General features: G+C 33.8%; 2 protein-coding genes across 4 annotated transcripts; one reads left to right on the forward strand and one right to left on the reverse strand.

The window, feature by feature from the left end:
- Window positions 1-80: 80 nt before the first annotated feature.
- LOC122399950 (isocitrate dehydrogenase [NAD] subunit beta, mitochondrial) lies at window positions 81-9,135 on the reverse strand. The gene is made up of 7 exons (XM_043401053.1): window positions 9,115-9,135; window positions 2,235-2,385; window positions 1,690-1,749; window positions 1,417-1,626; window positions 935-1,326; window positions 683-872; window positions 81-601 (listed from the first exon to the last, which is right to left on the reverse strand). Exons 2-7 carry the CDS (start codon window positions 2,274-2,276, stop codon window positions 371-373), a joined length of 1,125 nt encoding a protein of 374 aa, XP_043256988.1. The 5' UTR covers window positions 2,277-2,385; window positions 9,115-9,135; the 3' UTR covers window positions 81-370.
- On the forward strand, window positions 3,095-5,892 carry LOC122399938 (methenyltetrahydrofolate synthase domain-containing protein). Of its 3 annotated transcripts, none has more exons than XM_043401035.1 (5): window positions 3,095-3,245; window positions 3,521-3,912; window positions 3,998-4,344; window positions 4,490-4,652; window positions 4,737-5,892. In XM_043401035.1, the coding sequence occupies exons 1-5, from the start codon at window positions 3,227-3,229 to the stop codon at window positions 5,121-5,123; spliced, it is 1,308 nt and encodes a 435-aa protein (XP_043256970.1). In that variant the 5' UTR covers window positions 3,095-3,226; the 3' UTR covers window positions 5,124-5,892. The 3 variants fall into 3 exon arrangements, with proteins under 3 accessions (XP_043256970.1, XP_043256969.1, XP_043256971.1); XM_043401036.1 differs by lacking the exon at window positions 3,095-3,245 and adding an exon at window positions 3,259-3,334; XM_043401034.1 differs by having other exon boundaries at window positions 4,490-5,892.
- Window positions 9,136-12,713: the final 3,578 nt, after the last annotated feature.

Consider the following 12,713-nt stretch of genomic DNA (forward strand, 5'->3'; position numbering starts at 1 on the left):
AAATTTAACTAGACGCAAGTAAGGTTATGTTACGAAGTATAATTTAAAACAGCAATGAGGTAGTATAATTTATTAATGTACAATTAGAGTATTACACTGTTATCATACAACTGGCAAAGTATCTTGATAGAAAGTTTAGACATTTCTATTCACAGAATATAATCGTTTTAAATAAAATTCTATCACTGTTGATTAGACTGAAAGCGAACGAGCCAAGAACAGTCTACATCAAGATAATACTGCACAATTTGAAAGTATCGTTTCAAATATTTTCTGATAATGCGAAAGAAGCACAAATACATCTATTCTATATCATTCTATATTACATAAGTCTCTTTTAAATTAACAGAGATCACATAATAATAATTACTCAACGAAGACAATTTATTACAGCATTTGTGAATTCCGTTGTAGAACTCTGTCCACCTAAATCTTTCGTCAATACTTTTCCATCGTTTAAGACACGATTTAGTGCGTCTTTTATCTGTTCGCTGTAGTGTTTCAAATTAACATGACGTAAAAGTTTCACGGCGCACAAAAGCAGGGCAGTAGGATTTGCAACATTTTTGCCGACAGCTTCTGAATACGTGTGTCTTGCACCCTAAATTATAAATAAATTTTTGTTAAGTTTCATAAAAAAGGTTAACTTCAATTTTTCTCATAGTACGTTCAATAATTGTACCGGTTCAAAGACGACACACTCCGGGCTGTAACTGGCACCTGCCACTACACCTGCACCGCCGACTAGACCAGACGCAAGATTATCTAAGATATTACCATACAAATTTGGTAATACCATTACATCAAACTGGTGTGGATTAGATACCATTTGCATTGTACAATTATCCACGATCATTGTTTCAAACGTAACCCTATAATTACATCGGAAAACATAAAATAAGAGTTGTAAAGTAAAAAAAAGATCTATAGTTACCTAGGATACATCTTAGCAATTTCTTGGCACGATTTTAAGAAGAGACCATCGCCAAGTTTCATGATGTTAGCTTTGTGAACGCACGTAACTTTCTTGCGATTATGCTTCACCGCATAATCAAATGCAAATTTTGCAATCCTTTGACTCTTAGTTGCTGTTACTATCTTCAAACATTCTACCACCCCCTTTACAGATTCGTGTTCCAATGCAGAATATTCTCCCTCTGTTTGTTCTCTGATAATAATACAGTCCACATTGTTATGACGGCATTTAATACCAGGCAGAGATTTTACATGCACAACGTTCGAATATAAATCTAAACTTTTACGCAGTTTCATGTTTAACGTTTGTAGTTCCCCGGTAAGGGAATGGTCCGGCGTTGCTAAAATACCCTATTAACAGACGATTAATATTTAAAATTAGATTTTTAATATTCTTAGAGACTTATACTTTTACGCGAACATCGTGTATAATAAAAGTACCTTCAAGCATACTTGATTTCTTGCAATACTATTAGATACTTGTTCGAGCGGTGCGCTCAGTGTTGGGTTTACTTCCGAGAGGAAGTAAGGTTCAAATTCAACCGGTACATTGGCTGCTTTGAAAACGCTTTGAACCGAAACAACCAGTTCCGGCCCGACACCGTCTCCTGGTATGAGGGTACATTTTATCTTACCATCTTGTTCGACCACCTAAAAGAAACAATTCTATATATATGCGCAACAATCATTTTTAAAAGAGAGTTTAATACATACAGCATCTTGTTGACATACTGCTCCTAGATGAAATGTTCTAACAGTTCCCTTTTGGGCAGTCTGCGAGTAAAGATATCAAGTGTCATTGAATATAATAAATTGCCAAGAAACATAATTTCTCTTTAAATATAATTGAATTATTTATATTCGAATTAAAACCTATTTTTATAAAGACATCGGAAACGGGAACGTAACGATTGAGTAACAGTCAGCGAAGTAATTCCGTTTTATCGATTTCATTAACTGAAATTTAAGGATTCGTTGGCTTTAATATTTTCCGATTGTAAAGTAGAATATCGATTTATTACGTTTAATTTTCTTTATTACTAAATAATAATTGTTGTATGTGCTATAAGAGAAAAATTATTTCATATGTAATGTCCTTGTGATAATCATTGGCACTTCTTTTGCTCGTACTTATATATTATTCGATTCAATGCAATCACTGCATAGGATTCGGCCGTATTTTTATTCGGTAAAATATTCGAAATTCTAATAATCGTACACGTAATAAAAGTTTCTCGCTTTAATCGTATGTGCATTACCTGCGAAAATAGCTTGCAGATGTTTCTCGCGAGTAAAGCCATTTTCCACGATGGACCCTACTGTCGGTCTCACTCTTGCACTTGTGCAACAGTAACGTATCAAATTTGGTAACAATCAGGACACTTGTATAATTGTATTCCGTTCAAATTATCTTGATCAAAGCGGATAAGCTAAGTACAGTCTACATGAAAAATTACAAAAATTATTCGAGATTAGATAATATTCGAATCCTCTATTAGTTAAGTCGGGTTTTAAACGTTTATTAATAACACGATTGTTCTTGTTATACGTGCTCGCATACAGACCTGCCATCGTCGATCGTTTTAATTCGCGCTTTTTCTGTGTACAGCGCTGAGTATGATAATCTATTGTTTGTTAAATAATTTCTTTTTATTGTTTGTTAAATAATTTCTTTGTATTGTTTGTTAAATAATCTCTATAATTATTTTCTCGAATTTTCTCTGTCTATCGTTTAAGCTTTGTATCTAATTAGGATTTTACATACATAGGTTTCGAAAGAAGCGCGAGGACGAATTAGGGGTGATTAGAAGACAATTGAAAATCACGTTTTTGGCTAATTTTTCTTCTCTTGTTGTTTGACAAATTTTGAACTAAATCAGAGGCATTTTTCTCTTGAAAATACAAATTGTAAAAAATATTAAAAAGTGCTGGTTGCTTCTCTATATTATCTGAATCTCCTGTGATCAGATGGAACACTATTGAATGCGTGTCAATGCGTTCATTGATTATTTATCGGATATTTTCTAATAAACCGTCACTTTATAAATATGCAAAGTTCTAGAGGCTTTTGTTACACCAAGTTTACCGGCGTGGTTTTGCATAGAAATAGAAATAAACGTAAAGGGGGATCGGTGATAAATCATATAATCTATTTTTGTAAAATAGGATTTCATAAACAGTCTTTTCTGATTTTATTATTACTTATATAGATAGTATATTTTAGCCAAGATAATTTAAATATTCGATAAAAATGAACGAGGAACCATTGCGTAAGTAATGCTATGACATTGTAAACATTCGTTCATTGCACGTGCATTTGTGGCTTTGAATATTTACTCGTGAAAAATTTTATTTTAATGTACGTTGTTGCAAAGTTTCGTCGTCGGTTATAAATAAATATTTTAACATTGTGTCGTGTTATTAACAATAGTATTAAATGATCTTGAAAATACTTAAAAAAAGATGACACATCGATGAGTCATTAAAGAAACAATTAAATTTTATTTGAAAATAAGTTATTTCTTATGTCAACATTTGTTTTCAGCGCAAGAGGTGACAAAGCACAGTTTTCGTCAGAAAATATGGGACTACTTGATGGAGAACGAATTAGTCAATTTCCCTTTAACCGTATACAACCGTATACCAAATTTTAAAGGCGCAGCCGAAGCAGCAATGCGTTTAGCGGAGCTGAATGAGTTTAAAAAGGCAAATATTATAAAGATAAATCCGGACAAGCCGCAAGAACCTGTGAGATTCTTGGCGTTGGAGAGTAATAAGGAGATATTGGTTCCAATTCCAAGGTTAAGATCCGCCAAAAGCCTGTTTCTTCACGTTACACCAGTCGCTGGCGCTACAAAGAACAAATTGAGAACATGGTCTAAAATTTATGGTATGACGGAAATTGGTAAACCACTTGGAGTAGACTCTAGCATAAAGGTATATGTTGTATTGTTATTATAACGTTTTGGCATCATTTATGTTAGGTTTTATTTAGTTGTACATTATTTTGAGTTTCTTTCAGGTAGATCTGGTGGTGTTGGGGTCTGTATGCATCAGCCGCGATGGATATAGACTCGGTAAAGGTAAAGGATTCGCAGATTTGGAGTTTGCTATGATGATGAGGATGGGTGCGGTCACGCAAGATACTACAGTTATTACGACTGTACACGATTCTCAGGTTTTTGATAGTCTTCCACCCCGGTTGTTCAAAGAATACGATGTACCTGTAGATATAATTGTTACGCCTACTCAGGTAATAAGAGTGAATCCAAGATTAAGAAAACCTACCGGTATTATATGGCATATGCTTAGCGAAAGGAGACTTAAAACTATGCAGATATTACAGCAGCTGAAAGAGACGGATGAGAAGTATGCGCTCAAATTAAATTTATATTATACAGAGTGTTTTTCAGAAATACACGCAAATGCTTAATTATTTACATGTATTTCTGAAACACCCCGCATAAGCCGGCTGATGTACATAATTATATTAGACTGTTGCACTTTGTATCAGAGACGGGAAAATTGTTACTTTGAAAGAGGAGGATTCCGATAATGAAATAAAGGAACTTTACACGACTCTCCGTAATTATTTGAAGAGTAAGAAACGCACAAGGCCAAGGAAAAGTGTTTCCGTCGGTAACGATAGTTGCGAAGAAGGAGAAAAAGAGAGAGCGGTAAAAACACATTTTTCAAAAAGACGTATATACGATAAATTTAGAGCAGAAGGTCTAATACTCGCTGTTATTTTATTATTTCAGGAGAAACTTAAGAACGATGATAAAAGTGTACAGGAACGTCGTAAAAATCCGAGACCAAAGTCTAAATCACAAACAGAATTTTCTTTAAAGTTATCGAACATTTCATCTGGCACAAGAATACGCGATTTAAAGAATGCATTATCGGAACGCGGAGTTAAACCTAACGAGATAACATGGCAAGGTTGCCGCGGCATTTGCTATCTACATTTTAATAAGCTTAAGAAGAAAAATAGTACGCAGGAACAACCGATACAGGTTGATTCTATAATGGCAAATTTGCAGAAGCTTCGTATCGGTGAGTCTGACGGAAAAGAAAACGATTTTATAATAGTAGAACCCGGTAAACCGATATCTAGAATTGAAGTCACGGACGTCACTTCCGTTTAAACGGGTTGCATGTCGGAATATGGATAACCGTTTAAAGCAATACGTGTTATTTAAATAATTGTATAATTTCTGCCGCTTGTTGTTAGGTATTCTTTCGATCGAGATTGTTAAGTTTCTTGAATCAGCGGTTATTTATAACGTTTTTTTAGAGCAAAGCTTTATAAGTAATTCATGATGCAATTCGCGTAGATACCAGCACAAAGTAATATTGTCTATTGTGCATAAAAGTACGTATAGTAAGTTAAGGTAACTAACTTGCTTCGCATCTATATGAATTATTTATGGTCGGTTAACGAACTCATGACAATACTATATTTTTTATTATCCACTGTGATCACTAAACAAATATTTAATGAATAAGGGTAAATGAATTTAAATAATATCTTGGATGGTCTGTTGTGAAAATTGAAGGGCCGTACAAGATGCATATCTAGCAATTGATAACGCTTATCTGACATTACAGACTGATGATAGTTTAGACAAATCGAAAAATAATAATCATAATGTACCAAACCAACATCGGATATATTATTTCTTTCGAAGAATATTTTCGCAGAAGATAGACAAAGATATAAAATCTATTCTATTTTCATGCTAAAACGGTTTATAGTTGTAATTCATCTGCTAACTAAGAAACGGCAATACTTTTGTGATATTAATGATGCAATTTATCATTCTCATAGTATAAAGATAGATAGTTATTACTTTAAACATCGTTGCTGTTGGTTTTGTTATTAATGCAGCTATTATTGTTTCGATTTATTGTATCTCTCACTAATTATATAATTTGCTCCTTGTATCGATAATATCGATAGTGAAGCTTCCATTACTTTTGTACATTAATAGATTATTCCTGTATATTGAGAAAAATTAAATTAAATTATTAATATAATTATTATCGAACAAGAAAAATATTTTATAATCGTATGATATTCTCGTTTCCATTGGCTAAATCCTTAATATACGTCTTGGTGGAATTATTTTCGTTCTACACCATAATTTCAGTACTAGAAAAATATCTAGACTTTAAAATCATACGACTCTTAATATCACCCATGCTAAATAATTTTTAATTAAAATTTTGTTAGTGAACAATATTTAATTTACACATTATATCGTCATTCATCGGTATGATTCTAAAGTCAAGGTATTTACGTCGTTTTTTTTTGTATTCGTTGTTTCTACCCGAGGTGTCCCTATTCCTTTTTGAATTACAAGCTTTGCCGCGCGAGGCATCGTAGCTCCCCTCTCTCTGCGCACTGGGTACCGCGACGGTGAGTGGCCGCCATTTTGCATTCGTACTCTGACGATTAACGTGGGAAGACGTGTCGAAACGTGGCTAGACCTGTCGGCATTTCGTGATTAATAAGGTGCGTATTTCTAACCTGTTGATCGTTCCTCATTCTAATCACGTTCAATACAGTCTGGATTTAATCATTATGTATTTAATAATTGTTCTTATAGGTATTTTAATGCATTTTTATTCTGTTTCTGCAACAGCTGTTCGTGAGACATCGGAGCACTCCACCCCCACCAATGGGCGCCATTTCTAAACGTGTTCAGACCTGTCGAGACGTGCCGGTGTTTCGAAGCCAAAGAGGTAAGTACGTAGTTTTAAACTTTTCGGTATTTAATCATAATTACTACTCGCATTTACTCTCTAACGGTGCTTTCGTTTAAAATTAATACATTTCTACTTTAAATTGTAATGAAAATTAAATCGTATTACGTTCCCTTCGATATCTAACCGGTGTCGATTTATTATATCTTTTTAAACTAAACTACGTATCTTGTACATCAAATATTGTTTAATTACGATTAGATACGTTTGGTGTAATGTATTTGATTTTAATTTAGATTTTATTTCTGTCGCAGTCTCTGATTGAAATTGAAACACGGGACACAACGCAACAACAACGTCATTACACTTGGAAGCATTGAAATGGTCTCCTAAGGATTAGTAAGATTTAATATAAATATAATATGTGCCATTTATAAATTTTTTTTTATGTGTCCGAAGTATGATGTGTCAGTTGTTGAGTTTACAATCGATTAAGTGGCAAAGTAAATGAGAATTAATTGACGTATTTTATTGCATATTGATCGTGATTATATATTTCGGGGTGTCAAATACTTGCTGACTTTTTACAAATCTCGCTATGAATCGTTGCGATTGCATTCGCATACAATTTTCTCTGCGAGTTGAATAAAACTTAAAAATTACGTAACTATTATATGCCATGTGGATACAATTAGATTACAAACTTTAATTGCTGCAGGTTTCGGAACATTTATAGAAGTCGAAACATATATTAAAATATAATTCGGTTAATACCATCATGCTGACGACTCTAGCAATAAAACGCTGATATATAATATTTTTAAATCGAGCAATTATTTCATAGTTGCATTCATTAATAATATTTTATCATTCAAATTTAATACAATAAGAAGGTACTACATGTATTATTTTAAACCAATAGCAGTATTTCCATTAATAGTTACTATATCAAGTAAGAACAAAAGATAGGAAAGCACAGGCGTGCTTCTTGTATATTTCTTGTGTCCTCTCCCATTTTTATTTTCAGGAAATTTGTTGGCCGCGCGCAATGCGGCTGGTAGCTTCAGTGATTGTTCGTAGCAACAGTTTTGTTTTTTGGGGCAAAATGGCCCTTGGTAAATAGTCCTTTATATGTTAGGCAAACGCGACAATAGAATCAGTGTTTCTTACGCAATTTTAAATTATTTCTAGAGCGTCGTGGCTCTCTTTGTTTTATGCTCGCGAAAATAGAGTCATTTGTTCGCCGACTTTGATCTTCGGTCGCGGTAACGTAGCTTCATTCCTCCCAGTAAACTTAATCAATTTTTCCCTTTGAAATTAAAACTTTTCGTTGCCGGTACTAGAGTCAATACATCACTGAGAAGGAATATTGGGCAATGCTCCACAAGCAAACAATGTAGGTATAAATTTATACTTTGAAATTTGTAATTAAAAATCTCTATAGTTTTAACAATAGATTCTAATTGTTTTCTTCCAGTCTTTTTACAGTTTCCAAACCTGATCGTGGAATGCAGCAGCAGTACCCAGGGGGTATCTGGCGCTGGACCATGAGTGGACAACGTAAGTACAAATTTATAGTTTGAAATTTCTAATTAAAAATCTCTGTAATTTGAACCATAGATTCTAATTGTTTTCTTGCATACTTCTTACAGTGTCTGGACCCAAACCTAACCAGCAGGACAACCTAACGCAGCCATTGCAGAGGTACAAGTTCATCACTGGTGAGTCGCATGTGATTTTTGTTCCTCTGGTCCCCGATCATGTTGTAGGATGAAAGATCCGAATCAACACGGGTGACCAGTTGTATACTTGCTTTTCTGTGACGAGTTAAGTGACCATGGGTATTGAAAATATCCATGAGTAGTAACACCAATTGCTATATTTCTTTAGTGCAGGCTAGAGTCTTCTTGCACTCGCGTTTTTTAAAGTTACAAATAAATATTAGACAATATGATTATTATAAAATTTGTATAAAAATATATAAAATAGTTTTTATAAAATATATGAAATATTTTTATTAACTTTATGTGAATTATATGATTCAATGGAATATGAATTGATATAATGTTTTCACATTATATCGATGATCCGATAGAGCATAATATAAATATCAATTTTTATAACATTATGCAATAATGTTAATAACATTAATATAATTCTTAAATATTGATCGTTTCCTTAATTAATACATCATATGATGTATTTTACGTGCAAGAAGACATTTCGCGACTGGTCGATTTTTGAGTCAAAGTAACATGTATTGTATACTAGTTTCATCTTTTTAAAAATTTACTTTGACGATAGAATCGATCATGGATTGTTGAATTTTTTATATAATGATTTATTAAACTTATTTCAATAATATATTTCAATTTTCAAATAAATTAATTCAATTTTAAAGTAAATTATCATAAAACCTTAAATAAAGTCTTTTTTTCATATAATTAAATTTCAATTCTAATAGTTTGTTTTGAATAATAATATTTTTCAATATTAATGTATTGTGTTGTTGATATATTTGATATAACAAGTCGAGTCTTTTTGATTAAAAATTAAATAAAAACTACCGTTTAGATATATTTAATTAACAACTTTTTCTAGTCAGGATTTTCAGATTATTCTTTCCGTGTTCGTTGCCTAAGTTCATGCACACGCCCAGGTGCTAATTGCATGAGCGAAGGCAACGGGCACGATGACTTAGATTATAACAATTTATAATAATATATCGACGATTGACATTGGTTAGTGTATCGTGCACGGTGTACTTTCCACATATGTGTGTGTGGTTAGGTTGTGGGAAGTGCATCGTTTCAGAAGTTTTTGCAATTATAATATCTATACAGAATTTGCTAAGAATAGATTTTTATCAGTTGTAATGATAATATAAAATTTCTCTATACCATTTATTTGATAATTGTCAATGTTGCATTCACAAAAGTAATATTATCGAATGCTTAATAGATTTACAATCTTAATACTTTTAAACGTTAAATGAATTAAATAAATAAATTAAAACGTTCCATATGAATGTTTTTATATATAATAAAAATACGCAATGGTCTCTAGCCTTTGTCAATCGATTTCAGAAACTGGTACGTACATTTAGAGTGTGAATGAAGTGTTATGTCCGGGTGTCGGGGGAACCCCGGGGAGTCCCCTCTAGTTTAGGTCGCGCCCGGACATTGAGAATGAGAACCGTGGAGTGTTTGTTTGAGAGAATGAGTTTTGCAATTTTTTAAATATAGCGTTAGGTAGGTAGGTAACTTTCTGGTATGTGTGTTAATTGTAAGTAGGTAGGGTCAGGGCAGGACTGTCCACATTAGTTATTCGGGCAGGCGCGTTTTCGCGTGGCAGTCCTGTTCCTGTAGTTACGATTTCGAGAGTAGAACTCTTGCTGATTCAAACAGTTTTTACTGTTTGTTTCGGCTTTAGTTTCGACTCCTCGAATCGCGCGACTTTTAAAGTCGCTCTCTCGCGCTCGCGGTCGTGATCAGGTCCCTTTCGAAACGTTCGTCCCCCTCGAGATGACCACGTATGCTCTTTCAACAATTCGTATATTGTTGGAAGACTACGTATTGCACGAAATCTCGAGCCAAGTCTTAAGTAAGTTTCAGGCATCGGCAGGACCGCCGAAGAAAGAAAAGACTCAAGGAGTCGAAGAGGCCCTGACAAACTGTTTCAAGAGCGGGCTGCAACAAATGGCTATTCATCTTCATCCTCGGATGAGGATGGAAAGCCATTACTGTTACTACTTTGTCACTTTATCTCGTCAGTAGTTTTGTAGTTAGTTTGTTTTTTTGTCTGGCTCACGTATGCATGTACCTGATGGTACATGATTGCACCATACATGCCAGCCATCTCTCCCCATAACTCGCGGTTATGATATACATAGAGTTGCGAATATGCAATAATCGCGTTTGCTTATAGAGTTGCGAATTACTGTTTTTCGCGTTTCCGTTTCAGAGTAGTGTTGCGACTTGACACGATTCGCGATTGGTTTTCCGCAAACATAGGTACCGAATGTTTGCTTAAAAATAGCGTTGCGAACTATTGATAAACGCGATTGCTCGTAGAGTAGCGAATTACTATTTTTCGCGTTTGCTTTTCAGGGTAGTGTTGCGAATAATCACAATTCGCGTTGCTTTTTTACTCTTGTACATAGAATGGATATCAACCGCGTTTGCAATTTTCATATTATAAATTAGCGTTGCGATCTTGATTCATCGTGCGATTTTTTATTTAGCGTTGCGATACTTTGAATGCCCAAATTCGACCCCATTTGTAGTACTAGAAGTAGTTAGATCATCTTGTGGCCAGTACATGTAAATTTACATGTACCATTAGCCCCTGATTCAAGTTAGAGTTGCGAATAATATACAATGTTCGCGTTTGCTCGTAGAGTTGCGAATAAATATTTATCGCGTTGATACGTTAGTGTTGCGAATAAACACGATTCGCGATTGTTTTTATGTAAACCTAGGAACCGGGAGTTTGCTTTAAAAATAGCGTTGCGAATTATTGATAAACGCGATTGCTATTAGAGTTGCGAATTACTATTTTTCGCGTTTGCTTTTCAGGGTAGCGTTGCGAATAATCAGAATTCGCGGTTGCTTTTATTCTTCTAAATCGCGTTTGGAATTTTTCTATTATAAATTAGCGTTGCGATTGTTTATTTATCGCGTTGTTTGCCCCTTAGTGTTGCGTTATTTAAAACGTCTAACTTCATCCCCATATGTGCCACTCTATTGTAGTTTGAAGTAGCTTGAAGTAGTTAGTTTATTATGTGCATGTATGTTTGTAGCTACAACCGAAGACGCCAGCACCTGATTCAGCATTTTTGGGCAAAACGCGATTTGAATTAGCGTTGCGAAACATAAATATAATATTTCTATTAAAGATAGAGTTGCGAAAAATATACAATAATCGCGTTTGCCTGTAGAGTTGCGAATTAATATTTTTCGCGTCTCCTTTTCAGGGTAGTGTCGCGAATTCTATACGCGATTGCTTTTATTATTATTTAAAAATAGTGTCGCGAGTTCACCGATCGGTTTGATCTTAGCGTTGCGAATTACTATTTTTCGCGTTTGCTTTTCAGGGTAGCGTTGCGAATAATCAGCATTCGCGGTTGCTTTTATTCTTCTAAATCGCGTTTGGAATTTTTCTATTATAAATTAGAGTTGCGGTCATGATTTATCGCGTTTTTTATTAAGTAGTGTTGCGATACATTGCCCAAAAAATGACGCTGGTCACTGCTGCAGAATCAAGAAGCAGCTGATATTCCTCAAAGCCTCAGAAGGCTCAACGTTATTATTAAAATTAGTGTTGCGTATGATTGAATATAGGTGCACGCGATATAATTAATAAAGCAATCCTTTATCATTTGTTTTACGAATAATAAGCACCATTCGCGTATACTTTTCTATTTCATAAATTAGCGTTGCGAAAAAAAGAATGGTCCACTTCACGGGTTGTTTTCTGAATTTATGAGTGGACAATTTATTCTAACTATGTAGAATATATATTTATCAATGGAAATACTGCTCGAAATTACTGTTTTATACAGATCAAATGTTTCGTCTTTCATAACGTGTACAAATTTGTAATTTTTATGAATTTATAATTTTCATGTATTTAATAATGCTCTTTTATAATTAAATTGATCATAGATTTAGTTCACTATTTCAATATATATCAGTATTTATTTATTATTAGAGTTGTTCATTTTTACGGGGTATAGTAACCTTTTCGGCTGCAATATTTATTTGTAAATAGTGGATTTTTTTATAAATTTTCGGAATTCCTTGCATTGATTAAAGTTTGTTCGCGATCATTCTTTTAATTAATGGAAAATAAAATGCTTGCGTCAAAAGGGTATGCAAATTGCAATTGGATATTTCGTATTGAGAGTTAATTTCCGCGTAGAATCGTCATTGCTTTTTTAGTACGAATCTTATCTTGATTTCAATACAGTAAAATATAATAATTGCAATATATACGTCTTAATTCACGCATCGAATAAAATGAAAATT

This window comes from Colletes gigas, unplaced genomic scaffold, assembly GCF_013123115.1.
Source record: "Colletes gigas isolate AHSC1104 unplaced genomic scaffold, ASM1312311v1 Colletes_gigas_Sc00015, whole genome shotgun sequence".
NCBI lineage: Eukaryota > Metazoa > Arthropoda > Insecta > Hymenoptera > Colletidae > Colletes > Colletes gigas.

Excerpts from the sequence above, each read along its gene's own strand:
- LOC122399938 (XM_043401034.1), top strand. Across the intron at positions 3,913-3,997 it reads GAGTAGACTCTAGCATAAAG|GTAGATCTGGTGGTGTTGGG; the intron begins GTATATGTTGTA and ends AGTTTCTTTCAG. Across the intron at positions 4,345-4,489 it reads CTGAAAGAGACGGATGAGAA|AGACGGGAAAATTGTTACTT; the intron begins GTATGCGCTCAA and ends ACTTTGTATCAG.
- LOC122399950 (XM_043401053.1), bottom strand. The coding sequence starts at position 2,276 with ATGGCTTTACTCGCGAGAAACATCTGCAAGCTATTTTCGCAG. Across the intron at positions 1,627-1,689 it reads CAGTATGTCAACAAGATGCT|GTGGTCGAACAAGATGGTAA; the intron begins GTATGTATTAAA and ends TGTTTCTTTTAG. Across the intron at positions 873-934 it reads ATTGCTAAGATGTATCCTAG|GGTTACGTTTGAAACAATGA; the intron begins GTAACTATAGAT and ends ATGTAATTATAG.